The 27,763-nt window shown below is 39.2% G+C and overlaps 1 protein-coding gene across 3 annotated transcripts; it reads right to left on the reverse strand.

Annotated features, from left to right (window-relative positions):
* phf24 (PHD finger protein 24) lies at window positions 1–27,763 on the reverse strand. Of its 3 annotated transcripts, none has more exons than XM_086300271.1 (9): window positions 21,957–21,976; window positions 17,833–18,254; window positions 14,868–15,053; window positions 9,903–9,981; window positions 9,142–9,344; window positions 8,005–8,171; window positions 4,636–4,668; window positions 3,337–3,414; window positions 1–1,371 (listed from the first exon to the last, which is right to left on the reverse strand). In XM_086300271.1, exons 2-9 carry the CDS (start codon window positions 18,250–18,252, stop codon window positions 1,275–1,277), a joined length of 1,263 nt encoding a protein of 420 aa, XP_086156397.1. In that variant the 5' UTR covers window positions 18,253–18,254; window positions 21,957–21,976; the 3' UTR covers window positions 1–1,274. The 3 variants fall into 3 exon arrangements, with proteins under 3 accessions (XP_086156397.1, XP_086156396.1, XP_086156398.1); XM_086300270.1 differs by lacking the exon at window positions 21,957–21,976 and adding an exon at window positions 27,215–27,763 and having other exon boundaries at window positions 2–1,371; XM_086300272.1 differs by lacking the exons at window positions 4,636–4,668; window positions 21,957–21,976 and adding an exon at window positions 27,215–27,762 and having other exon boundaries at window positions 2–1,371.

The following is a 27,763-nucleotide window of genomic DNA, read 5'->3' on the forward strand; positions in this document are numbered from 1 at the left end:
TTATCCCTCAAACCACAATTTGATTTAATTACCATACTTTATTTACTTCAAAAGAACCCAGCATAAAACCTCCATTACATGGCATAAACACTACATAATGTCCTATTCATTACAGTAGGTTTCTAGTGATTCAGGGGCAGGATCACGTGCCTTAAAATTATCGTGTAATCTGTTACATTATATAATTTCATCTCATTTTCCATAGCAGTTTTTAAAGAGTGCTTCTGCATATTAGCAAAGGACAAACTTTTCCAGCAGATCTCAGTCTTTCAGTACAGTGATTATGTCACAATAGTCCAACTACATCTCATTCTTACAGTGCAAATAATGACATTAGAATACGAGGAGTGGCATTTACACCTTGTTATAGTGCAGCTCAGAGAATAATACCAAAATGCACTATATGGCAGTATATACATGTCACTTACAGGGTTAGCTTTCTTTCCCTTTCACAGTTAGCATTTTCGTGAACACAGATTCATGGGTGAAATGGAGAAAACAGGATACATCAGAGGATACAGGAATAAATACATCTTTTTAAATGCATGATAATTTATACTGGTATATATAGCAGTTCTCTTATAATGTATGCAGATAGCTTTCAATGTTGTTTATATATATTCCGTTAATGTAGCTGCGTGGTTAATCTCCTCCCACAAATCAAACACTACCAGAAATTAATTTGCATGTGCTTCTGTGTGGCGTGATTAACAGTTTTAATGGTGCATAACACAATCCCATTTCAGTTGCATGGTGTTATAATTAGGACATTTTGGGGCCCAAAGGAAAGAACATGTGAAAGAGTAGAAGCCCAACACCCAAATGTGCCCACCCAGGGGTCTTATGGAGCTGTAGAGTCTAGGTTGGCTCATGTGATCATCCTAGGTGCTCATCTGACTGTGCGTGATCATTTAAAGTTTAAGAAATATCACCAGCTGAATAGGTTGTGAGTGGGTTGTCTTACTTGTTCTAGCTTTCACATTTGTTGGAAGCTGTCAGGTTTTGGAGTGGGGACCTGTGACAGCTGCTGTCACTTGCGTCTGTGGTGTGTCAGTCAGCGTGCATTGTCAGTGTTGTGGTGTTGAGGTGATGCAGAGGAGGAGAGATTCTGTCACTGGCTTGATCTGCTACCTCATTGCTTCATCCAGTTCTCTCACTTGCCATCCTCATGTCACTGTATAAGCATGTCTATCCTCCCTCACTCAACTGTAGACTATAGGGGGTACATCCTCCATCTCTCACTCCCTCTGCTGAATGCAGTAGCGGATCCTGGACTATAGAGGCAGTCTGATGTGCATGGCAGAACTATTAGGCCGTGCAGCCAAAATATAGATGCCACTCTCCCTCAGGAAGTCTGCCCAGGTCACTGGCCTGTGTAAAAGAAAGAAAGTTTAGTTAAAAAAAATTTGATTGTTGAACAAAATTAATTGTGTTTGCTGATAGTGTTGCATTTTTTTTATTTCTATACAAGAGCCAGCAGTTGTACATCTTTGTAACTGCAAATGAATGCCATGAAATAATACACCACACCACAATAGGAGTCATCCTGGCACCTCACTATAGTGACCATAAGAGCTATAGTTCTTGATCAGTCCTACTGCATGTACTTTACTTTGTATGACCATGAACTGCATAGCAGTATTTTCTCAATACTGATATGCCCAGCTGATAATGGTCCTTTTAAGACATTTTTTCCTGGGACATTTTTGTCTTTATTTGATAGAACAGTGGAGATTTTTCAGACGGGAAGGTTGGAAGAGTACATGGGGACACCAAGGGGTCCGGGGTTGGAACTGAACTGAGGCCCCCGCCTCAGTTCAGGGCCTTGTGGCATATGGTCACACGCTCAGGTGTCCTTAAATAATTGCAATTTGATACATGTAATGATGGAAAAAAATAATAATAATCACAGGTTAGTCTGGGAATCTTAATTTAATGCATTCTTACCAGTGTTGGGACTAACGCGTTATTAAGTAACGTGTTACAGTAACTACGTTATTATTGTGGTAACGAGCACGGTAACTAGTTATTATGCCAAAATCAGGAACGCGTTACTCGTTTCTGGGATTTAGATAGGGTCGTTATTCGCTACTTCGTGTGGTGGCTATCACGGAGCTTCCACAGATTCAGTAACATTAGCAAGTAGTGGAGGCCAGCAGGTGGATGAAGGAAAGGGGAGGCAGGAGGAGCAGAGACCCGAGGTGGCCGCCGGTCCGAGCGTCAGGTGAACTGAACTTCAGGTAAGAAGTTATGACCTGCAGTCTATCTGGCAGTGATGTGTCTGTCGTGAACAAAACGGCGCGACGCGAGTCGGCTCCTTATCGCGAGCCGTGGGGTTTTTTTGTTGTTTTTTCCCCCCCTCTTTCTCTCACCCTGTCTCTCGCACTTTTTTCCGCTTCACTCCGCATGCAAACCTCGTGCTTTGCACTGGGAAGAAGGGGGGAGGGGCGGTCAAAATGCCCGGGCCGATTTTTCTGTCCCAGTCCAGCCCTGTATGCAGCTCATCTGCGGTCTGGTGTTACCTACATCATCCTATTCAGAAGGCAGAATTTCCAAGTTCTGAGTACAATCAAAAGCACCACGACTGCAGTTTTCGTGTTGGATGTAAAAAGCTAGTTACTAGTTAGTTACTAGTTACTTTGAAAGTAACGAGTAACTTGAAGTAACTGAGTTACTTTTGATAGAACTAGTAATGTAACTAAATTACTAATTTAAAGTAAGTTACCCAACACTGATTCTTACACATCATGGTTTTTGAAAAAAAAAAAAACAAAAAAAAAAAAACTTACAAATGAAGTTACTGCTGTATTTAATATAAAACCCAGTTAGACCTCTACCTAAGAAACTTCCACTAGTTTGTATTCATCCTAAAACACTGCCTGCCTGAACAGCTTGCTAATTGGCTGCAATTATTGCAAATAAAAATCTCAAAGTCTCAAAAGTCATGATATGGCAAAGAGGATTCACCCTAACCTCTTGGCGACAGCTTAGAAAGTGAATTTGAAGTCATTTGCATTGGAAACAGAGCTTGCAGCAGGAAGTAGGCAGGTCACGTCACTGTCCATGATGCAGCCTTCTGGGCTGACTTGTTTCACTCAAAATTACTCCTACGTTTCTGCCCAAGAAAGATTTTTACCACACCAAGGTCACAATGGACATGTGTAGACTGGTGAGAAGCATGAGTTAGGGTAAAAATTACTGCAGGCTTTTAAGGTTTCCTGTAAGAACTTCAGAAATTGGCATCTACTAAAATCGTTTATATACTTTCCAATAACTGATCACTTTGACCCACAGACTGACAAATATTAAAAAAAAAAAAAAAAAAAAGCAACAAACCTGCTGTCGTCATTCTTGCTCCTTTCACTGCCAGAGCTGGCTGGACTGCTCTCACATATGGGGCCAACATGACTTATACTGTACCAAAGAAAAAATGTCAAAAATGAAGTGGCAGTCAATGAACAATAAGACAGCTGCCATTGCCTATGAGGAAAAAAAGGAAATAGAAGTTAAATCATCATGTTATGATGAACGTGGCGGCACTTATGTTGGTCTTACTGGGAAATTGGAACGTCCTACTTTAAGTCTTAAGGCTTTAAGCTGAATTTCCATTGACAATTAATATAGATCTTATTCCATGATTAACCAATTATCAATCTGTGTTAGACTTGTGACCTGTACCAGGTATAATGCAGTCTGAATGTATGGAGCTTGGTTACACAGTATCCCTTAATTTGACAAGCTGATGATGAATGATTACCCATTTATTTTGTCTCCAAAATGTAAGAAATGTGTTTATATGATGAAGAAATGCAAACCATATGTTTTCTTAACTAGCTTTTTTTAGAGATGTTTTTCCTCCAGTCAGCAAATCATTTAATGCAGTCCTTTCCAGGCAGTGAGATTTGTTTGACGGCATCAGCTTTTCCATCCAAAATCAGGATGTTCGCATGCGATTTAAAAAAAACTAAATAAAAATGATCTAAGATTTTATACAAGCCATATAAAATATGGTTCTTAAAACATTGCAACTGCCTATTTCATGAGGCTGTCTCCCACAAGTATTAGTCATTTTTTTAGAAGCTCTTAATAAATTCTGACGCTTAATCATCAGAAGCTAAAATTCATTTTACCTTTTACTCCATTGCATGTGAATTTGTGCAATCCAAGGGAGCAGAGTTTTCTGTTTCATTTAGTATATTTGCTTTTTAATCAGCACAAATGCATATGGTTGTACTACATAGGGTTGCCCGAATGGACACTGTGCTCACCCAACTTCCATGCATGTGCTCTGAAAAGTAAGAATTTTAAGGAGAAGCACTCCTAAGGAGAAGAAAAGGATTTCTTTTAATCCCTATAATTAAAGGCCAGATTGAATATTACCCATGTCTCTGTATAACGAGACCTGATCATCTCAGTCTCATTAAACTTGAGAGATTCACGTGTCTATGGTAGCTTTACATCCAGAAAGAGACACTTTGGAGTTTCTCCTTCCCTTAGGCTCCTTATGAAGCAAGGGTTAAATTGCACATTAAATCTAAACTGAGGGATTCTCCGAGAATACTTGACTGAGTAGTGCTCAAGGATGTTGAAGTGAGGGGAAAAAAGACAAGCCATGCAGTGCTGAGTCACACTCACCCACAATTCATAGGAGAGCAGAATCCCATGAGTCTGTGGGGGGATGCCGAATAGGTGAGAGGGATGGAATGGTACAGCTTAGATTTGACAGCACAAGATATCAAGTGGTAAACGAGCACATGCAGGCACACAGTGACAGTGATGGAAAGTGCATTTATTACAGTACAAATCTGAGGACATTTCAGTACATTTCTGACCTGCAGTCAAGCACTTTTGCATGTGGCAGTTACATCTTTAACATGCGAAAATCATCTGAACACGTATTCGACTGATGCACATACACTGTAAAACAAACAGAAGTAACCCCACCAGAGTTTTTTTTTTTTTTTTTTCCATTATTACTCTGATGGGTCAGTCAGTGGTTACACTGTCAATTTTCCTTTCATTATTCCATCTACTGGGGAAACTAGTTGGGGTTCCTCACAACTTTAACCATAAATAAAGCTACTCGCTGCATTAAGGGGACACAAACATCAGCTGTGTAGTTCAGTCAAGCAACAAACTGCTTGTCTTGAGGTTATGACTGTTTGTCAGAGAGCTTTGTCAGTTTGCACTTTGTAGTGTTACACTAGATTGCATTATGTTGTGAGACATATCTAATATTGTGACTCAATTTTGATGCAGTCTCACATAAAGCCTTGCAAAAGGCAATTTATCCATGTTTATCCATGTGCCCATGTCAGCGTTAGAAACTTAGGACTCATACTGACAGTAAAATACTCTATTTAACAGTATACATAAAGGAAACATTACCTCGCCTTTGATGTACATGGGGTTATTTTTCAGTTTAAATATTTTTTTGATATTATTGAAATGTACTATGTTTAATAAAAAAAGATGTAGAAAAATATTTTAATTCTAAGGACTCTTGCCATTTTTTCAGTGTTGCAGTGGTGCAAGCAGCGCCAAAATAATTTCTTTGAAGTCCTCTGTTATGTCTTCACTGAGCTAAAGGGAAATTGAACTGAAGAGCTTCTCTGCACCAGGACAAAGAAATATTACACCCCAGTCCTGTTACAGTCCACACGTGCTGTCATGCATTGTCAGTGGCAACAATGACATTTAGTTTGCTTAACTCATTGTGGAAATGGTTATCAGAAGAAACCACAGTTGGATATTTTGACACTGCACAAATTTGGGGGTTTCACTCCATGCAGATTTTCTACAGTGGCCAAAGAAGTGCTCATCTTAACCCAAACGCTTAACGGGGATAGTTGTTCAAACCCGAGTCAGTTTTTACTGTAAGAATAATATTTGTACATTTTGGTGACTTATTTGATAATCAATATTCTCCTCATTATCTTGGAAACAAAGAATGATGAGATGCAAATTATGTAATCAGCAAATGTTGCAGTAGGAAGAGTACTGGATGTCTGCATTAACTGACATTTCTCCTTCATTTCGGATGTTATCATAATCTTTGCTGATTTGCATATAATAAAAAAATATTGACAGCAAGTCAATTATGGAGAAGTTCCATTGTTATAACTAATTATCTTTATGCAAATGTACATGATGAACACTACTGTGTAACGAGAAAAGCTTTCCTATAGTGTAGATGTCTTGGCAACTCCTTCAGAGTTTTGTATTTAAAATAAATAAATAAATAAATAAATGAATAAATATCCAGTCAGGTAAATACAACCCCAGTTCCAAAATGTTGGAATGTTCTGTAAAATAGAAAAACAGATTACAATGTTTAAACTGAGAAACCTTTGGATTTTAGGAAAAGATCATTTTGAATTCGATCTCACAGACATCTTAAAAGTGACTACTAGCCACACTCTTAAGAGGTGCACTTTGTCTTACTGAAATATGCCAAGGCCTTCTCTGCAAAAGTTGTTATCTAGATGGGAGCATGTTGCTCTTAAACGTGTACCGTATATACCTTTCTGGATTGATGGTCCTTTTCTGATGTGCAAGATGTCAATCTTAAGAGGCACTGATGCATCAGAGATGCAGGCTTTTGAACTGAGTGCTGACAGCAAGCCAGATGGCCCCTTATCTCTTGTTGAGAGGACGTGGCGTCCATTTTTTCCAAAAATAATTTCATATTTCAATTCACCTAACCAATAAACACTTTTTAACTTTAAATGAGTTTTATCCCAGAGAAGATGCGACTGCTCTGGATCATGTTTAAATGTTGCATCTTTGCATCACAGAGCTTTAACCTGCATTTGTGGCACACTGAATCAGTCACATCATTCCTGAGCCCAGTGATTTCCATGACAGAATCAAGGCTGTTTATTAATGTAGTGCCATCTGAGGCTTAATCAATGGTATCCAATATTAATTTCAGCATCCCAAAGATTTATCAGTTTTCTCCGAAGCTCCTGATTATATTATATTGATGATTTATTCAAAGTTGTAACCATGACATAACCATTTATATTGAGGAACAGCATTTAATGCTATTGGCTATAGCAGTTCTGTCAGAGTGAGGAAAAAGAAAATTAAGTTGGCTGACAGCTAAAGTCTTTGTGAGCCCAACGTCACAAGGTACTCCTTACACCAACACGTTTTCATCCTAGGGTGTCAAATATTGCCATTCCGTCTGACGCAACTGGGATCACAGAGATACGCACAAGCTGTGCTTTGGCATCTGTGCCTTGGTGGATCAGCTGTGGCAATACAGTATGCCAAGACCTAACAGTCTACATGAAGAGGTAGGAAGGGTGGCAATGACAGTGGTATAAGTCACAGGCTGGGAAGCTTGTGTCCTGTGCAAGTCCTTTGTATTCCATACTTCATTGTACCGACTTTGTATTCAGTTGTGGGCTAGTTTTATTTCAAGCTCTTTTTATAACTTAAACTTTCACTTCCTGCTTGATTAAAACCTCCCACCATTAACCCTGCATTTTCACATGATCCAAGGCATAGCGCCAGCATTGTGCTCTTCTCCCAGCACATTGCTTTAACTAAATATCCATAATTCAATTATTTTTCAAAGCCATTTTGTAAGATTGATCTTTGCATTTAAAATTCTACATCATAAAACTAATTAGGACAATTTAAATTGAAGCTAGACATCTCAAGGTTAATCTCATGCATTAACATAAATAATGAAATATATTATAAGATGGGAAAGAGTATGGCATTTAAAGAGAACTAATCAGTGGGTGTAGTTTAATTCAAAATGCTGTCATATTGTGTGTTTGGATAAAAGATTATTGCAGCAGCATTCTTAAGACAGACTTTTTTTTTTCTTAAGACTGACTTTATGGCATTACTAGAGGTGGGTGTCACATTCATGTTATCTTGTTTCTATTCCCTAAGTGCCCAGACCTTTTATGCCATCTGCAGTTTGCATACAAATGACTCCCTAAATTCCTTCCAATTATCCCTGTAAGTGGCATGTGGTCTACTCACCTCACATTGCAGGACTGCGAGTCTTTCTTGAGCTTCTCGAACCAAGACTGCTGAGCTTGGCGGCATTCAGCTCGTGTGATTACACCATCTTTATCCAGATCCAGACCCTGAAACACTGACCTTGCAGTGTCTCTCTCCTTGGCAGTTAACAGACGCACCAGTGAGTTCTATAAAAAATAAAATCCAAGAAGTGTAAGAATAGCATTTACCTTTTAGTGATTTAAACAGCTATAATTCAGTAAAATTTACACTTTAGGGCTGATCTTAGCCATTCTTGGTCATTTCCTGTGACACTTTGACTGTCTGACATATTCTGCCAACATTGCTTCATCCCGTACTACCCCAAAGTCTCAGACAAACTTCAAATTTAACCTCTCAAACCACAATCTGGGAACCATCAGCTAGTCTGCAGCCTTAGCCTCTGGGGGGGATATCCAGATGGGATAATAGATTTCTATTCATCATGCATGGCTCCATCCTCAGACATTGTTTATGCATGAAAAATAAATTAAAACAAAAAGCTAAAAACTTGCAAAATAGTTACAATAACTGTTAGCTTCAGGATTGCATTTAGGAAAAATACCCACTTTCCACACAGTATTGCAGCACAAACAGGGTTGTGATTTAAAAAAAAAAAAAAAAAAAAAAAAAAAAAAGGAAGGTTCATTGCATACAGACTTCACGTGCAAATACCTGTTTATAGAAATTAGTCAAGCCAAAAACAAACAAAAAAAGATAACTTATTGTCAAGGGACAAAATGAATAGTTCAGCTGTTGGATGCAAGCCAGATTTTTGGGCATTTTTTGCCTTTCAGTTAGTTTTTAGATTCAGACTGAAAAATGAGATCATTTCATCAACAGCTACAACGATTATTGTTTAAACACTCCCTTAGTCTGTAAAATTAAATTACATTTATATATGCATTTTTTCTATATCACAAGGAATAGAGTATTTTGAAGGTTTTTGGAGGTATAATTAAAGTGTTCTACAACAAAACTCATCAGGGCTATGCAGGCCATGGCTGAGTGTAAACCCAAACAAGAGTCATGGTAGTGGAAGAAGACAGTTCAGGTAGAGTTTAAAAATGCAGTGCTGATTTATCCCAATTATCTTGTTTCCTTAATCCACAACTATACCTCTGTGCGAAACTTCCTTAACACTGCCAGAGACTCAAAATAGAGAAAGTCCGACCACTCGATGTGTCCCTTCTTCTCAGGATCCAGCGCAGCAAACTGGGCCAAGACTTCCTCTTCCTGCTCATCAGTCAGGTCCTTTTCAAACTGCTGCTTGGATACAAAGTGGCGGTACTGAAGCAGCTCGTCTGACACCAGGCACGACTCTATAGCAGCAGGGAACAATTCATCACACAGGTCCTAATTAGTCACCTGGCAGTCTTCAAGATACATCATCTTATGGTGAGTGATTTTCAACAAAATGAAAAGCATCCTCCCACTGACTGCCATCCAGCAAAGTCACAGCCTACTACACATTTCAAAGTAGACTGGGTGGAGGGCAAATGCACTTTCTCAAGGAAACAATGTTGTGGGCAGTAAACGTCTGAGGTGACCACAGACCAGACAGGTGCTCAAGATTTCATCTGGGATCTCTTTGCTTTTAATCACCAAGCATTCCGGACATGTACAACCAGTGGCAAAGCAATACTGCAATGGCAGTACCAATTTGGGTCTTATGGTGATTTGTGTCATATCATCTTGAGAATATAATAGGTTTCGTAAATTTTTTTTTTTATATAATCAGATCTGCAAACTTTGCACCAACCAACAGTGCTGTCCCGTACAGTATATCAATAAAAGGTTAAGTATTAAAGTTCTTGCATGGCCAGCGTTACTACCATCTACCAAAACCAAATATCTTTAACCTGTATTCAGTAGCTCACCAGGGATGATCTTGCACTGCTTGAAGGTCTCCATGAGGCTGTACATCTCTTCTTCTGTGAGAAGTAGATTGAGATTGTCCTGCAGGAAGAGATGTGTGGGAAGAGCAGAGTATTACTCTTAATGCAGTCTCTTTTACAGTCAATTGGCATGCTGGCACTCTTGATAAGAGAATATACTTAAACTGGTCCTGGGAAAGTCTTTACAGGAGGTGAGATGAGGCCAGAGTATTACGCTTTGTAACATGATGCTCAGACCATTTCTTTTATCGCAAGTGGCACATTGCTTGATGGATGAACATAGTATGCTTAAACTAGTCCTTGCAATTAGCTACATGCATGTAGCTTTGACTAATGAACCCATTTCAGTGTTTCCTGGGTAATTCATGTAATGTGCCTTTTATGTCACTCTCCATAATGGCATCATAATTAAAAGAAATAAAAGGAGGTTTTCCAGATGTTAGGTTCACAATGACTTATTTCATAAATTTACAAATAACGATGTTAGCACTTAAATCCATGTGTCAACAAAAAGCAATTTGGCTTTAATAGGAGAAAAGACAGTTATGCACTTTTTGTTTAAATTAAGAGATTTCCAGATACACACAGGCCAGAGAAAACCAGAGCTGGAAAGACAAATGTAACCAAAGATGTGAGATAGTCATTTTATTCCCCAACTTGTTCGAATATCAGCAAAAAAGATGCTGCTATCTAAATTTCTACATTATTTATCACATAAGTGATGTGATCAAACTTTAGTCTCCTTGGGATTATTGACATAAGCCAATTCTAGTGTGTTTACATGGTCCTTGATCACCCTTACAATCTGTCAGGGCTTCATAGAAGGCACATTATGAAATCCAAATGAAATTCACAACCGCCCACACTTAGAAAAACAGATGAAAAAAATACCCTTAAGCTTGGCAAATTGAAGCAAATGGTATATGTAATAAGGCCAAATGAATAAAGCACATATGTCAGCCAAGTGTGATTAAAGTATGAGTTACTGTATAGCAAGTGTGTTGAGTGTTTCAGTATCAGTCTGACTAACACTCCTGCCAGTATCTGCATTTCCCCAAATATAAACAGATCGGATGGTTAGTGTAAGAACAATGCATTCTAATATAAAAATAAAGGGCAAAGGACACTAGTGGTTGGTCAACATGGGCACAACATCTTAATTTTTCTCTTCCTTTTCAATTTATAATCAAGATCAAAGTAACTATCATCTTATCACCTTACTGTCTGTATTTCAAGATCAAATGTATGTATCATACTTTCCACTCACTGGGGTGCTTGAGCAGGCTCAAACACCCTCATGAGCTTGAAATGGATAAGCAGTTAAGCACAGGGATGAAGGGAAGTATGGACTGTAATAAATGTAATTTCATATTTACTATAGAAATTGTGGCTCTATAAATATCTAAGAGCTGAAAGTGGGCGGTTCCACTTAAACAGTTAATCCCACTGACAAAATTAGTCACTAATTTAAAAAAGATCCTCCATTCATTGGACCGATTCATTCAAACTATGCACATCTGGTCTTGTTGGTCATTCCAGTCTGGGACACTCCGTCCTGCTTAAACTTGTGGCACTGGCTATACAATTTTAACAGGCTTATTACTACAAAGTGTCTAACCTGAGTGAGCTACAGCCAGACAGTGCAGTAAAGCTCCGCTGGTGTCACATTGTAAAAAACCTTTGTGTTCCTTCACAATGCTTTGTACTTTTCTTCCAGTGTGGATTTGTGTCCTATGGTATGTGCTATTCAGTTGTCTGTGCAGATATATTTCAACAAATGACAGCCAATTCTGAATCAATATTGTATAAAAATCAGTTTCATTAGTCATCCGTCTCCTCTAAAGCACAGAAAATCAGATATTGGGTCTGAAATGCAAATTGCACTCTGTGCAAATCGTCTCCACCAAATGCCTCCACTTCAATCCAGCACAAAGACTGTGTGAAGTTAAATGCCATGTTTGTTTTTGGAGTTTAGCAAAAACTGCTAATCCAAATTTTATTAAACTTTGTGGGGAAAGGAAGATATTAATGTGTGTACTGTTCTAGGCAAGCTCCTGCTGTAAGATTTTGCCTGATGTTAGGTATCAGAAACAATCATAATTTTGAGGTTGGTGTCAGTTTCTCCAAATTTAATTTCATTCACCAACTTCTGCATATAAGAAAAAGCCAAAGAGATGCTTCACTTATTGTATTGATATAGCTTATTGATATATGTGCTCTGGGGTTGCTGCACCTTAATAAGCTTGCAATTAACTTCATACATGTTCATATCTATTTATTTGCATGTGTCTGTCATTCAAGGAGTCAATTAAAAATCAACGTGGGAGGCAAAACAAATTGTGCTTTAATCATTAAAACTGTGTCCTTTGTCTTCAAGACATTTTTGTGCATCTGTAAGCCATTATGTGCATCAAGCATTACCTTTAGTAACACCAGCTGTCCGCTGAGCAATAAAACTGCCCATCAGCTACAGATGTCTTATTTGTCATCCAATATAATGTGCAGAGGAAATTTAAAATAGATTTAAGGGTTCATGCAACATCTACTGGCAGCATCTGAGAAAAAAAAAAAAAAGCTCTCTAGGAGACAAAAGGCCTGCAGGGAACAAGGTATAAAAATAACACTTTCTAATCTTATGCTGGCAGATTGCATAAATAGCTATCTGAGACTGTCCTGTTCAAAAAATACAATGATGCGCTGGTGATGTGTTATTGCAGACAACTTTAAATAATCAGCAAGCCCTTTACCCAAGAAGTTATAAATATGAACAGGAATACTGTTCATAAACAGTATTTCTGTTACTAATGACTCCGATCACCGTGTGATCTGAAAGGTTTACTTGTAATGCAGTCACTTTATGAGGTAGTAAGAGTACGAGAATCATTACCACATACCTAGCTACTTGAAGAAATCAAGAGGTGCCAGGAGAGAAGAGGTGGGAAAATACAATACGGCAAATACAATAAACAAACTGCAGTTTGCCATGTCTTGGATAAATGATCCCTTATACTGGCATCTCATCAAGAACAGGAGTCAAAATACATTGCTCTAGAATCAGAATTGCTCTATAGAGCCTTTCCCTATTACATGTAACTTGCAAAAGGGTGAATTCATAATAAATTATGAATAAAGTTACTGCTTTTGTTCCACATGCATAAATGAACACAACTCCTGTAGGTGACCCCATGTGGAAGTTATGGACCATACAGGCCTAGTTGCAAGCATCAAAGTGCTATAAAGACGGGTCAGTTATATCCACAGACCAATCCTTCTGCGCGACTGAAACTAAGCCACTATTGCAATCGCCTACTTTGAAGACTGTAAATCCACTTTCAAGGGAACTCAGTCCATCTGCCAGCAGCAGCCTGTAGTGCCTGTGTGAAATTAAATGTCAGCTATGATAGAAGGGTGTGTGTGGGGAGGGGGATTTGAAACATCTGACTGATACACTAACAAAATAACTGGTTTCTTTGGCTAGGAGGACTAGAATTTACAATTTAAATAAAACATTGCTCCCGCCCCCTCACTGAATTGTCTCCTTCCGCCCTCATTCCTCACACACTGAAGAAGCTAGCCAAAGAACGAACCTTTCAGCGTCCTCTCGCAGATTGTGTGAAAACATCCCTCTTGCACAACTTTGGCATGTGATTTTGCTTCTCGGGGCTATGGCGCCCTTACTCTGCTATGAAAGGTCCCCTGGCAAAAGCGCTCTTTAGTTGTTTACGCTTGAATTAAAACAGATTGCATTATGCCTCTCACGGGGTCATCGGGGAGTCGTGGGTTTTGGCACTGGCACTGAATTTCTGATGAGAAACTGCCGTTTGTTTTATTGTTTGAATTACAGAAAAATCTGCCAAAACATTGCCTCAGTCTATATGAAATCTAACTGTAATAATCTAGACATAAAATTATGGAGACTTGCAATTTGTGAATATGATAAGTGCTTCTAACTATCGCCCGCCACAAAGTGGGATCAAATCCATCTCCATCATCTTCTGTGTAATGATCTAAATGATATTGCCGATTTTAGCCTATGCTCTCCACATGCCTTTACACAAAAGGCGTATTGTGGACTATTCCATATGCAATCTAACCACATGTAGAAAACCACAACCTACCACAAGACTGATTTTAACATGGCAAAAGCCACCATTTCAACCATAACTTCTATATCTGACATGAATTAACAAGCAGGAATTGAAAGCTGAAGGCAGCAACAGTTGTTGTCAACAGCTTTAATGACAACTGGCAAATTTACTCAGCTGTACTTAATTAATACACTAAGTCACAGTCTGTGACACTAAAAGGAAACAGGCATCATTAACTGTATTAGTTCCACCTGAGCTTTTCCAGACGTGACAAGTCATATTTGCTGTCAGAATGATACCTCAAGCAGCTACAGTGAAAACCAGTCGATGTGTTCTCACACCAGTAGTGTGACATTTCAATGATTGAGTTTGCAAATATTTCTATAACTTGCTCATTATGTTACTAAATTATGCCATTATCAAATTTAACAAATTAATGTTCTACTTTACCAATATATGTCCAATCTCCGTTTTGGAGCTTGGACTGTGCAAGGGCATCAGAGATGTTGGGTTACTTGGTGATTCTAAATTGGTTTCAAGTGTGAATGTGAGCATGAATGACTCTCCAATAGGCAGCTTGTTCAGGCTCTACCTTCTCATCCCATGACAACTGCGATAGGCTTCAGGTCCTCCTCAATCCCAAACTAGACAAGCAGCTAAGTAGATGAATGGATAGCAGTTCAGATTTTTCTGAATGACTGGCAAATAAGAACTGGTTGGCCTTTAGTGTTTATTACATATATATATAAATATATATATTTAATACTAAACTAGTTAAGTTTGTGATTATGTTGCAAACATGACAAAAATAGCTGCATTTGTAAGCACTGAATGTTTTTAGCAACGAGCCCCGACTTACACAATAGTAGCAGCTCCAGCCAGTAACCGTGTGGGCTGTATCTCTCATCTCCTGCAAAGCTTCAGCACGCAGGTAGCCCAGCTCTCTCAGGCAGCCATCGTGAAATACCCGAGTGCAGATCCTGCAAGGGTACAGGTCGTCAGCAGTCCACACCTCGCACACGTCACACATCTCATCGCTTCGTGGCTGCAGGAGAAAGATTGCATCAGTGACAGAGCTTTTTTTTTTTTCTAGTTCTGCATGCTTCACAGAAATGTAGTGTCCCCCCCCCCCCCCCCCTCATTTAGAAAAAAAAAACTGATAACTGCAATTGTGTTAACATGTAGTTTCTAAACTTCCTGACGTCCTTTCTTCATCTCCCATTAACCAAACCTCTATGTAACAGGTTACCGAGAAGAAATTAAGCATCAGTCCATCAGTGGTAGGAGTGTGGTGGAAGTGGTATTATATAATGTAGTTTGTGTCACGTACAGCACTTAACTGTCCATCTCAGGCTCAAATAAGGACATCACTACCTATGATGCTGTCTAATGTGTTCAGTGTCGGTTTTTAGCCAACCTCCTTGTAAAGTCAGCCAGGCTGCACTCTGCTGTCAAGCCAGGGAAAATGACTGCTGAATGCTTGGCTGCTTTAAACACAAAGACATTGCAAGTTTTCTTGGTACTTTTACACATCTATAAAAATGCTGCCAGGGCCATAGACAAATCCCTCTTGTCATATTCCTCAGTAAGAGTTTCCCTCTTATATGGTGAACCTTATCTGACCTGATGACTGTTCAGCAAGCCTCTCTATAAAATAATAACTTCTAAGAATGAAGTAACACTGCAACCATGCACAATATGGTACTTCAACCAAAAAGAAAACTTACCACTTGTCTGGGAGATAAACACATTTGCAGTTGGCACCAATTAAAAAGACCCTCATCTAGTAGAAGCAGTAGCCTGGCAAAAATTGGCACACAACTGACTTTGTCTAACATGAGTTTTTAAGGTCTTTTTAGGTCTATAAATACTTGAAGAATAAAATTTTGTAATGTTGCCATTTTATACTACTACAGTGGATTTTAAAATCAGAGAATCAAATTTTTATGGTGGCCCTGAGAGGCCAAACGGACTGTCACGTAAGAAAACACCAGCAATAAGAAAAAGGCTGCAAAAGCACACAAAACAACAGAAATAGGAAAAAAAAAAAAAAAAGATTTCCAAAAGCATAAGTGAAGTGTTTCTGGGGAGACAACCCGACGGACCAGTTGCAGGAACCAAAATATAAGAATTGCGCTGGGAGACACTTAAAAGAAGTGGAGGATTTATCGGTTTTGTGAGGAAAGATAAGAAGTGTGTTAGCCTAACTATTAGCCTAAAATCCGTCATCAGTATAAATCATGATAAAACACACCTACCGTGTTTTGGGTTCCTGCAACTGGTCCGTCGGGTTATTGTCTCCCCAGAAACACTTCACTTTTGCTTTTGGAAATCTGTTTTTTCCTTTTTCTGTTTTCTTTTTTCCATTGTCGTTTTTCCTATTTTCGTTGTGTTTTGTGTGCTTTTGCAGCATTTTTCTTATTTCTGGTGTTTTTTTAAGTTGCAGTCCGTTTGGCCTTTCAGGGCCACCATAAAAATTTGACTGTCCGATTTTAAAATCCACTGTAGTAGTATAAAATGGCAACATTACAAAATGTAATTCTTCAAGTATTTATAGACCTAAAAAGACCTTAAAAACTTAAATCAGCTGTGTTGGATCAAGGACACATCTAAAACCTGTAGGACACAGACCCTGGAGTTGGGCACCCCTGCTCTATGCCATGGCTTTGCCTAAGCCATGTTTGGAGCTTTTCCTTTTCTTTTCCATACTTCTCTACCCGTCATTCTTGTACAAATTAACCTTCGTTTTATTTGTCTAATCTTGTAAGCCCTGTACCTACATTCATGAAAGAGTAGACTGACTAAGTGCTTGAAACTGCTAAATGTTGTGAAGTCTCTCTTAACCTGAGAAAGAATTTGAGATTTTCCCCACTCGAGTCAACATCTATGGTTCTCTAAGCCTTTTGATATTGCAGAGCTTGTCAGTGCACTCCTATTTAAGAGCGTGCCAGCTGAATTAGGTAAGGTTTTTATTTTTACTGGTATACTGAAAAAAAAAAAAAAACAAATGCAAGTTCAACACTTGGAATAAATTCCTAAATTTTCATCTGCTTAATTTTCCATGGAACAACAAGAACTGGCCTCACCTGGCCATGCGGCTGCTTGACACTGAATTGTCCCTTTAGATTTCAGTATATGTATATGCAAAGTTTTCCTTACTAAATAGATGTTCTACTCTTAAAATAAAGTTAAAAAGAGTGTTACATAATGAGTCAGTGTCCGAGTATTTATGACCCTCATGTATCAGTCTTCTAACATTCCAATAGACACATCTATTACTATTGCAAGATAAATGTTTAGTGCGGGATTGTAAGTACAGTAAGTTGAAGCCATGTTTATTTATTCTAAACAGAAAACCTGATGGGACCATTGCTCTTGTGAACTACATGCTCTGTTAGTCAGCGTCACCCTGAATATGGCCACCTCTCAGAGCCAGCCAAAGCAGCCCGCCTACAGGATGCTCACTGTGAAGAGCCCTCACACACAATACATCACAGCCTGAGTAGCTATTAAAGGCCCAACAGCAAACAACTTCAAACTCATACTTTCTCACCTTCAACAAGGATGTTTAGATAAAGCTAAGGAATCTCTTTATGGATTGCCTGTGCTGTTCAATCATGATGCCTAATGTGAGGGAAGAAAACAGGTCACCAGATATAATAACCTGCTGTTGCCATAGAGATTATTTAACATCTTGTAGTCATCCGTTTAATCCCACAACTGTGAACCATCTTATTTGATTTTTTATGCATTTATTTATTTACTTTTTAATATATGACAAAGACTAGCTGCTACTACTACTACTGACTTTTGTTATTTAATACCTCCTCTTTCTTATACAGGTCCACTTCTATAGGCTGGTCATCATCAGGTTCCCTTTTGGGTCGCACAAAAGCAGGCGGTGTGAGCTGATGAGTCTTGTCAAGATCTTCCGGCTCTACTCCCTTCCCATCCCGTAACCTCGACCAAGCCTCCTGGTTGACGTTACACTCGTCTCTCGTTGGCGCTGAGGCCTGCTGGGAAGTTGATGGACTTGCGCTATTGTCATTCTCCTCTTGCACTGCGTCCTCTGTATTTTTCTCATCAGGATTGGTCTTGGCATGCCCTTCACCTTCCTCCACTTGCCCTTCTGCCTGTTTCACTGTGACAGCACGATCTTTAAGGCCCGCCTGGAAGGCAGAGACCACAGCGGTGCATTTCTGCACCTTCTCCACCTGCTGCTTCTTTGACATGAGCACTCCCATTGCTGTAGAAAGATGAAAGTAGAAGGAATAAAATGAGGAACTGTTACAAAATAATTATTCCCCCCCCAAAACTGACTTGTAAGTGACAAGTGATTGATAGCACCAGCTACAAGCCCACAGATGGCACCAAATTTCACTTCATATTTTGTTAAAAATCAACCCATGGAAATATCTCTGCACATCAGATCTTGCCGTTACTGAATGTCTTTAGTTTTTCCTGTTAGCGCCAATCTAATTCAATCAGCAGCAATTTCCCTGAACTCCTCTCCTTATTACTAATAAACCCTGACCATCTGCTCCGGCTCCCACATTTCTATATCATTCGGTAAGAAAAAGTTCAGTCCTTGTGCAGTGTTATTTACATGATTCAGATAAACAGAAAGCTGAAGAAAGCAGATCCCACAATTCACTGGAAAATAAAAAATAAAAGCCTTAACCTCATATTTCATAAAGTTTAAGGATCCAAATCGGTCCTTCTGCACCTTGAAATGATGGTACATGTTTGACAATGCATAACGAAATGTATCTACACTGCTTTTACTCACAAGCCACCTAGTTCATATCACTGAAGAGATCTATACATTACAGTTCCTCATATCCAAGCTATGTTCATTAAAAAAAAAAAAGAGTCAAAAATGATACAAGTTGACACTTTTGAAATGAACATATCTTTGATATTAAGGAACTGTAATGTACAGATATAAAAATAATGTTTTTGCTAAAAGGTAAATTCTGAGAGCTATTAGCTAAAAACTTGGCACCTCAGCATGATATGGCGTTGATCCTAAATTTGAGAAAATCAGACGAGTGGAGACAAAACAGAGTATCATTTGGGCACAGGCAGGTTGGTATCATAGGAAAGGTGGCTGTTAAAAGGCAGAGGTATACCGAATTACACAAGTGGATAATCAGTGGTAATGGGTATTATGGATTGAGGAATCTAAAAGTTTGTCAAATCATCATCAACATGTATAGAAGAGGTCGAAAGAAAAAAAAAAAACATATCTACAAGCATCTGTAAACATGTTGGGCCAACCAACATTCAATGCTTTGAATGCCTTTTAAGAAGCTTGAAAAACTATTCCTGAACATTAAGGTTGCGAGTTCAGGCTGTGTTGAAGAATAAAGCTGCTCCAACCATATTTTGACTTTCAAGCTTATTAGAATTGCATATAATTTTACCTCATATACTTCATTTCCATGTTTGTTTGCACATAAATCAATAAATTGCTTCACTCATTTGTAATTTTCTTATATATAAGGAAATAACCAAAACTTGCTGCCTTCAGCCAGCTGTAGATATCACACAGCACTCCTCTTCACCAAATAAAATTACTCAAAATAAGATAAGATCAACTTTATTGCTCCTAAAGCGGGGGGGGGGGGGGGGGGGGGGGGAATTACTTCACCCCTTTGGCAGGTTTTAAATGAGATTTTGCCCATTCAGACTATAGTTTTTTTCCTGAAACCCAATATACAAAAAAGGTCTCCCAGTTCATGACACAGAGGCTATGATCAACCCTAAATAAAGTGCAACAGCTTTGACTTTTCTGAAAACTGCAAGAGAGCAGTGTTTTTTTTCCTGCAGTAGAATGAGAAAGACAGCTTTTTTTTTAACAGACTTCACTTGACTCGTGTTTGTGAGGGTTTGCATTTCTGTCTTTGCCCATGTATAGTTTGTTTTTGTCTGTTCTGTTATTCGTGTTCATTAATTTGGAGTCTGTTGATTTTTCTTTGTCTTTGCTTTGGTGCCTCTCTCACAATCTTGGTTAATCCACCACCTGTTACCAACCTGTTCTTCAGCCTGTCTTCAGACTTTGTCATTTCTTCTCCAGTTTTACTTTCTTTTTTGTTGCATTTTTAAGTGAGCATCCCTTCTAGTTCTCTGCAGTAGCTTTTGTTCTCAGCTTTTTCAGTAGTAGCAATAAGGCTTCAAAGCTCAATTTCCATTCGGACTGACCTCAACATCCTGAAGTTTGATCAAGTCTGAACCAAGTTACAACTCCACCATTTCCAGGAAACTTAATACTGAATACTTTCAATCCCTAAACACATTTAGTGAAATCATGAACCGTAAGATGTGGTAGAGTGTTCAGCAAAATCAGACCGAGATCTCATTTACACTTAAGAGAAGCAACCTTGAATTGCATTATTGTGGGAGGGGGGTGGGGGGCGGCATTGTGGATTCAAGTTGATTACAAGGTACTTCTGGGACATGTGTTTTTTGCTCTGAAATACAATCCCATCCAACCATGCTCCACATACACTAAGTGCTTGTGTGAAATTTAATCACATTTATCGAAAGTGAAATAGGAGTCATTCCCCTCTCTCCCTTCCTAGCTTACAACTAATAGCCTGTCAGGCCTTATGTCGTCAGACTGCTATGGGACCCATGCTTCATAGACTCCAGAAACTACACTCATTTTGCTTGTGCCCATTTCAGCATAGCTTCACTCTTTATGGTTCCATGCATTTAGCAAAATAGAAAACCAATTTAGAATACATTTAAATCAAGTTTTCAAATGCACAAAGAAAAACAAACAAACAGAAGCACACCATTTTGTTTTGGATGGCATGCACTAAGTAGTGGTGAAAGGTCAATTCATCTGAGGCATAGCATCCCTGCAGAGATTAATTAACTGCAGCCCATCAGAACAGTAGTGTTTATTTAGCATATGCTATATAAGCTTACTGGGAAAATGCCAAAAATCATGCATAACCTGAAATATTTCCCACTGGGATAATGCCAAAAATCATGTATAATTTTGAATCTCAGCATGCTTATGAAAATCTAAAATAAATGGAGTTGGTGCTCAGGAGTACTAAAAGTAAAAAAAATTGCAGGCAATCAGGAGACTGTTCTCTGCTGCTTGGAAAACCTCATTTTATTAGACATGTGAGTTTTATGTCTACTGACTCCCAAGTTCAGTGGGAGATTTTGGGACACATTGTCTTCCTCAAGGACAAGCACTTCATTTAGAAGAGCCGTCTTTCTAGGTACAGTGCCCTCCTCAAGCCCAATAAATGACCGAAGCATGCTGAGAATACACAATCATTAAAATACTCTGCTGGCATACAGAAAACTGAATAGCCAGCACCATAACTGCAGGGATAACAATAAGCTCAGTGGGTTGTCTTTTACTACAGATGGGGTTAGACTAAAAAGGTTCTGCGTTCAGTTTCTTTTTTAAATGGTTGTAGTTGACATTTTTCTTAACTGCTTATCTCTCCAATATGGCACTTGTGCTAGACTCCATGCTTGCTGTCAAGGATTAGGGAAACAATTACATCAAAGTGAAATAACTTATAATAAATACAGTTGTCAACATACTGAAAAATATCACTGAAGAAACAAGAATAAAGGTGGTGGTTGTTGCTGACAGAACATCTGATGTGGTGGCACATTTAAACAATTGATGATGAATTGGAAGACTCAATGAAGGGATGATTAGGTGGATGGATGGATGATTTGGGAGTTTTTTCTATACATAAAAATAATGACAATTACAAATAAAGATCAAACCAAATTACAATACCACATGACTAATGCATCCACCATTTTGGAGTTTGTCTTTCCATTATGGAAGGCAACAATACAAGGACTTAGTATAATATAATAAATAAACATTCAACTGATGAACTATCCATTTACATTGCATGGCAATCAGGCAATTAAAGGTTTAAGCAGAGTCTACTTAACTTACGAGGTCCTATGTTCGCATTCTGGTAGACATGCAGTAAAAGGCCTAGCAGGCCCAAAGGGTGGAGTTATATAGACTCCTGGGTGTGTCCAACTGATTGATTGGTACAGGATGTATGGTGGGTGTGGTAAAGGATTTAAAACTTACTATTTTAACAATCACATCAAACACCAGTTCGATCTTACATTTATATCTGTTATTTGAACAAAATACATATGAGCATATATTAGTCCGTTATATTTAGTCCGTGTGCTAGCACTGTGCAGATGTTGAATATTCATTCTCCATTTGGCATGACTGAGCGGATGCAACAGCATGATGCACTTGAACAGTGCAGTATCAGTCAAACTTCAAAAGTCAGAAAATAATTAAGATAGTGGGAAGAAAATATGCCCTGTTTGATTTATAATGCATGTCATGATTTATTCATAACGTCTGTTTCAGTTTTGCTTTTTTGAATACACCTACTTTTCCACCTTAGAAAACCCTTTTAATATTTCTATCATAGTTGTGGGGTTTTTTTTTGTTTTTTGTTAACCCTAACCATAACCCTCACAGTCCTTAAATTGTTACAGTTTACCTCAAAATTGAAAAAAGAAATATCAGAGAAATATTCAAACAAGAACGCTATAATACAATAGCTTAGATATATGAACAGCCTGACTGCATCAAAGCCTTTGAAGAAGACACTTGCTCATAAAGAACACATATAATTAGAGGAGAAGTGGTGATCATAACAGAGGAAGGCACCGTGACTATTATGAGGACTTAATTATCCACTGAAGTGACCTTTCCACTCAGGCTCAGAGCGGTTCTGGCATCAGCATAAGGCAGTGACAGCTTTTAGATGCTAGAGATGCCTGCAAAGACCATGCTTACGCTGCTGGAAGAAAAAAAAAAGTTTAATAGCTTTTGCATGCTTGAGGACAAGGCTTAAAATAACCATACCATGACTGATACATTGGTTAAATGCTGCTAGCACAGCTGGATCCTCAGCTGGATCCTCAACTACTGTGCAGTGCAGATAACAGGCCATGCCACTTTTAATGGCATAATCAACAGAAAACAAATTGTTGTGTAATGGCCAGCAAAGTGAATAAGCTTCATAAACAGAAGTGGCGCGGGGGGGAAGGGGGGGGGATGTAATAATAACAATAAGCTAAATGCTTATATGAGACCCAAGGTTTTTGTGCACTCTATCGAATCAATGCCATCTATGAAAAGCGTGCATAATTTCAATATGCTACAACGGCCAAAGTGACGGTCTACCTGTACTTTGAAACAAAAGAGAAAGAAACACAGGGATCACAACATTACCAGCTTCATCAATAAACTCCACAACCCAGTCCAGGGTTTAGGAAAGTAATGATAGCTTTCTACACTTGTATGCAAATTATATATTGCCGAAGGAAAGAAGAGGTCAGGTTCTTTGTTTTCAGCATTTGTATTCTCCAAACAATGCTGGAGCTGACGCCACTCCTGATGAGCAAACGCATGTGCAGACAGAAGACCTTGTCATTTTCAGGTTAGCTTATGAATTTTAAAAATACTTTTTTTTTCTCCATGTGCAAGTTGATTCTGACAGAAATGGGTCAGCGCTTGGCTTTGATACCATAGTGCATTAGATAGAGCTGACTAACCTGTCACTCGCTCACCTTGCAAGTCTAAAAAAAAACCAAAGCGTTGGACCACAAGCCTGTCAAACCAATCAGCCCTCTTCCTGCCCGGCTGTCGGTTACATTTGTGAAGCTCAACACCTGCATCTGCGTCATACTCACGAGAGAGATGATCTCTTTTTTTTGGTGTGTGTGTGTGTGTGTGGGGGGGGGGGGGTTCATCTTTGACACCTTGCCTATAAATATCTACATCAAATCATCTTTGAAAGGATCCATGCGAGTCAGACTGGGTTTTTTTTCAGGCTACAAGGAAAGTTATAATTTTGTAGTGACACTGCTGAAAATAGACAAAATGAAGGTAAATTAACCACAAATTGACTTGACTACACATTTGCTTTGCTGTCATTTGTCGTTACCCGAAAACAGAAAACTGCTTAGAAAATGTTGATGAGCTCCACCAACTTGTTTACAACCTTTTTACTCACTCAACTGCTTATATTACTTTACCTATTGACTTTTTTTAACCCCCCTTCAGGTGCCAACTGTATTAAAAAGTGATTCCACTAAGGCTCAGCAGTCACCCACATTCACCCTCTATATTACATCTGATGGCCAATACAAGCAGAAGCGAGCAGGATAAAACTCCCTCAGGCTTGACGATCACTAGACTCCTGCAGGAGCCACTGCCTCGGCTACTCTGCTCTCCTTCCTGGACCTTTCTGAATGATTTAAATGCCCCTGAATAAAAAAAGATCTGGACCAAAGGGACGTAAAACAGGGCCATTCCTTAGAGCAGAACTTGACATATATGTCTGAGGAAATCTTGTACTGTGTGAGAATATTCTGAAGATAGTGAAGTACATCAGCAGTTTGGTCTTTTTTAGGTCTTATGTGATATATCCTGCCTTTGTCCATACAAAAGCCAGGTTTAGGGGAGTTTACCTATATGTTAATTTTATTTCCCTGTTTTGTTTATTTTATGTATATTTGAGTCCTAGAAAAATCAACTGTGCATTTCCGCTCCCGATTCATGTTGGCAAATGACTATGACTAGTCCTGAAATGATGATTCTCTCAGGAGCATCTTGATTTAATTAAAAATTGATAATTTCAGTGGGAGGTGGCGCCAAAGTGCTCTTGAAATCCTTGTGATTTTATTCTACTCCTCTGAGTGTTTTTTTTTTTTTGTAAGTGTCCACACTTCATTCATTTATTTAACACTCCCACGCCACATCAGGCAAAACATCCTAACTTCTTCTAGAGTATCCACTGACAGCAGTAACACCACACCATTTATCCGTGATGGTACTGTGTTTATAGAATTTGTGAAATGTTTATTTAAAGCAGAATCAATTTTCTCTTGTAGGCACAGGCCAACATTAAAGTCTGTAATGGAATTAAGTCTTCTGCTATACAAGTGACACCATGTGTAGGTTATTGAGCTCACTGAGCAGCCATTTATTAGACTGAGGAAAAACAGTCTACAGATAAAGATGAAAAATAGTTGTGATAAAGCACAACTGGTCTTTTTTTATTCATTATTCATTAAGTTAATACTGGTGAAGTAAGTTGGACCGTTATATTCATATCTTCCAAGGAGGTTTGATTAATTTTATTTTCTAAGAATCCCAAGAAGATGCTGAAAGCTCAGGTTAGATCGGTGTACTATGTGGCAGTATGGGATGTTCAGCAATTTAGTTGAAGCAACTTCATCTTTAAAGAGTAATCTTTTACGGGCACTGATTCGCATTGGCAGGACATCTAATCGCTTAAGAAGGCTACAAATACAGGATGATTTTTATAGATGGGGGGTGGGCGGTACTTGCTAGGATATAATCCACTCATAATAATGGGTGCACTCACCAAATTATATTTGCCCAGTTTAATATATAAAAGCATTTTTTTAAGACAATATCACATCCGATAATTTATATCAAAGCTTTCAGCTGTTTTGGATGGATCCTTTGGAAGCAGAGAGAGATTACGGCTCCAATGTGAACATATCTTGTTAGCTTGTGAGCAACCAAAGAGTTGTTGTTTTTTCTTGACTGTTTCATTTGAGGCATGGTGCAAACTTAGAACATTTAGTGTATCCAGTTCTTTTAAAGAAAATAGCAAAACTGAAGAGAAAGAAAAATGTTGATGTTCTTTCTCCATTATGCATTTAACCATCTTCTAAAAGCTCAAAATCATACAAATAGACACAATTTCAAGCCACATTTGTATGTCTCCTTATTACGTGTGTGTGCATTCTCCATCATAAAAGCATTACAAGGATGCTACACTGTATGTGCCATTTCTCTTGTGCTAGGATTCTCTTCCCAAAGCTGTTGGATGTCACTGGTATGTGCTGATTAGAATCCCAACCAGCCCTCCTTTTCATTCCTTGTTTCAGTTGAGGGGGGGGGCTTAGAGTTTTTCAATGGAGGCACCACAAAGCATGCCTTTTCGTGGGAATGAATCCGCTTTTAGCTGAAGACCTAACCCACAGACCAGGGAAGCAAAGATCTGGAACTAATTACACTAACGAGTTCACCCAGATCCCTGTAAGAGCTAGTGAGTGAAATCATTAACACTCATCTAAAATACGCAGATGTACGTGCACCAGGACATAGAAAGGAACCTAAATCAAGTCAAAGAGCTTAAAGTTGTTTCTGTTGCTTTTTCTTGGCCTATCCTGATCCAGTTCTTCAACCAGAAATCTGCCCCTCTGTGTTTACCCCCCCCCCAAAAAAAAAAAAAAAAAACCCCAAACAGTTCTCCCTCTGGCTTTTCATTGTCTGTTCTCTCTTCCATCTAAAACATTCTCCATCTTATGGCTCTGCAAATGCATATAGGGGTTTGAAATTCAGTTTGTGAACGGCCAAAAAAAAAAAAAAAAAAAAGGAAACAGAGAGGTGTCTGAATGGAGGTGGAATTTAAATCTCAATGCATCCTTACACGGGAGACATCATGTTGGCATTCAGGCTCTGCCAGCCAGAGAGCCTGAGCCAGCGATGCTCTCAAAGGCTCTGAATAAGCACAGAACAGGCGGCAGTGAAGCAGGTCAGGCTGCAGAGATCTGCCACAGAACGAGGTGCAGCACTGCCTCCTGGGTTAACACCGAAACTGGCTTGTTTGTTTTCGGACGTATGAGTTGTAAACAAAGACTGATGGACAGCAATGCTCCCCTGAGTGGGGCAGTGCTGGGAAAAACAATTGAAGACGGCAAACTACAGTTAAAGAGTGTCTGCTACAGAGAGGGGCATGAGTTCCAGATGACTTAATTGTGCCATTAGTTGCAGATCTCCCATCATAAAAAAAAACATATTTTACGTGCACCAGCTGTAGTCCAAGAACTTCCCTGCTTTCACCCTCGTTTCCTGCTGATTTTGGTGCACTGTTATGAAATGAGCAGACGGAGCTACCAGGCTTTGCAATGAGAACTCTCTAGTTTGATGCCAACCGCGGCGCGCATCCACACCCATATGAATGCTGACCTAAATATGCTTCCCATGCACGCATCTGTGTTCAGGGTTCCCCGCAAATCCACCTTAAGCGAGTTCAGTCACGGCTAAATCTGAATCAAGACTGGCATTTTTCCCCCCCATGCAACATTTTACAAAGTGGTACAGAAAAGCAACGGCTCTTATATACGTTGACTCACCGTAAAGGGTAAAGGCTGCTGTTCACCGCGACTTTCTGGCGACTTTATCCTTCCTGACTCAAGCGTGGCCGTCGGGCATGGCAAGACTTGGCCCGAATGAAGTATGTGAGCCTTTACTCGTTCGTCGGTACCCCCGCAGGGAGACGAATGGCACAGCAGTTTATTATCCCTTGCCCTCACAGTCACACAGAGAAAATTTACAGCTTCTTCCCCCTTTTAGCAGGAATAGAGTCTTCCCCAAGACAGCCGCGGACAGCTCCGGTGCTGAAATCTTGTTTCCTTTTTTTTTTTTTTTTGTCTTTTCTTTTTTTCACCCACCCTCCTTCCTGAGCTACTCCCTCGGCATCTGAGGAGACACACAGCCTGCTGGCAGTTCAGTTTAGGCAGGATGAGACGTCGGTGCAGACTCACAGACGGCCAGTGGAGTTAAATCAGAAATTTATGACCATCTCGAAGCCCCCCTCCCCTTCCCGGGTGCCCCGACGACTTAGTCCTGATCATTCAGATTAATAACTTGTAGGTTACCCAGTCTTGAACCTGGATAGTGTT

This window comes from Aulonocara sp. 'chitande type north' Nkhata Bay, linkage group LG7 (assembly GCF_057382095.1).
Source record: "Aulonocara sp. 'chitande type north' Nkhata Bay isolate Kocher_YH1m ecotype deep benthic linkage group LG7, A_spYH_male_GT1.1, whole genome shotgun sequence".
Classification (NCBI taxonomy): Eukaryota; Metazoa; Chordata; class Actinopteri; order Cichliformes; family Cichlidae; genus Aulonocara; species Aulonocara sp. 'chitande type north' Nkhata Bay.

What these genes read in the sequence shown, in the direction of transcription:
- phf24 (XM_086300271.1), bottom strand. Translation starts at nt 18,252, where the DNA reads ATGGGAGTGCTCATGTCAAAGAAGCAGCAGGTGGAGAAGGTGCAGAAA. An exon ending in TGCTCTCCTATGAATTGTGG is followed by an intron (nt 3,415 to 4,635) that starts GTGAGTGTGACT and finishes TCTTTGGTACAG; the next exon opens with TATAAGTCATGTTGGCCCCA. An exon ending in AGCAAGAATGACGACAGCAG is followed by an intron (nt 1,372 to 3,336) that starts GTTTGTTGCTTT and finishes TCTTTTACACAG; the next exon opens with GCCAGTGACCTGGGCAGACT.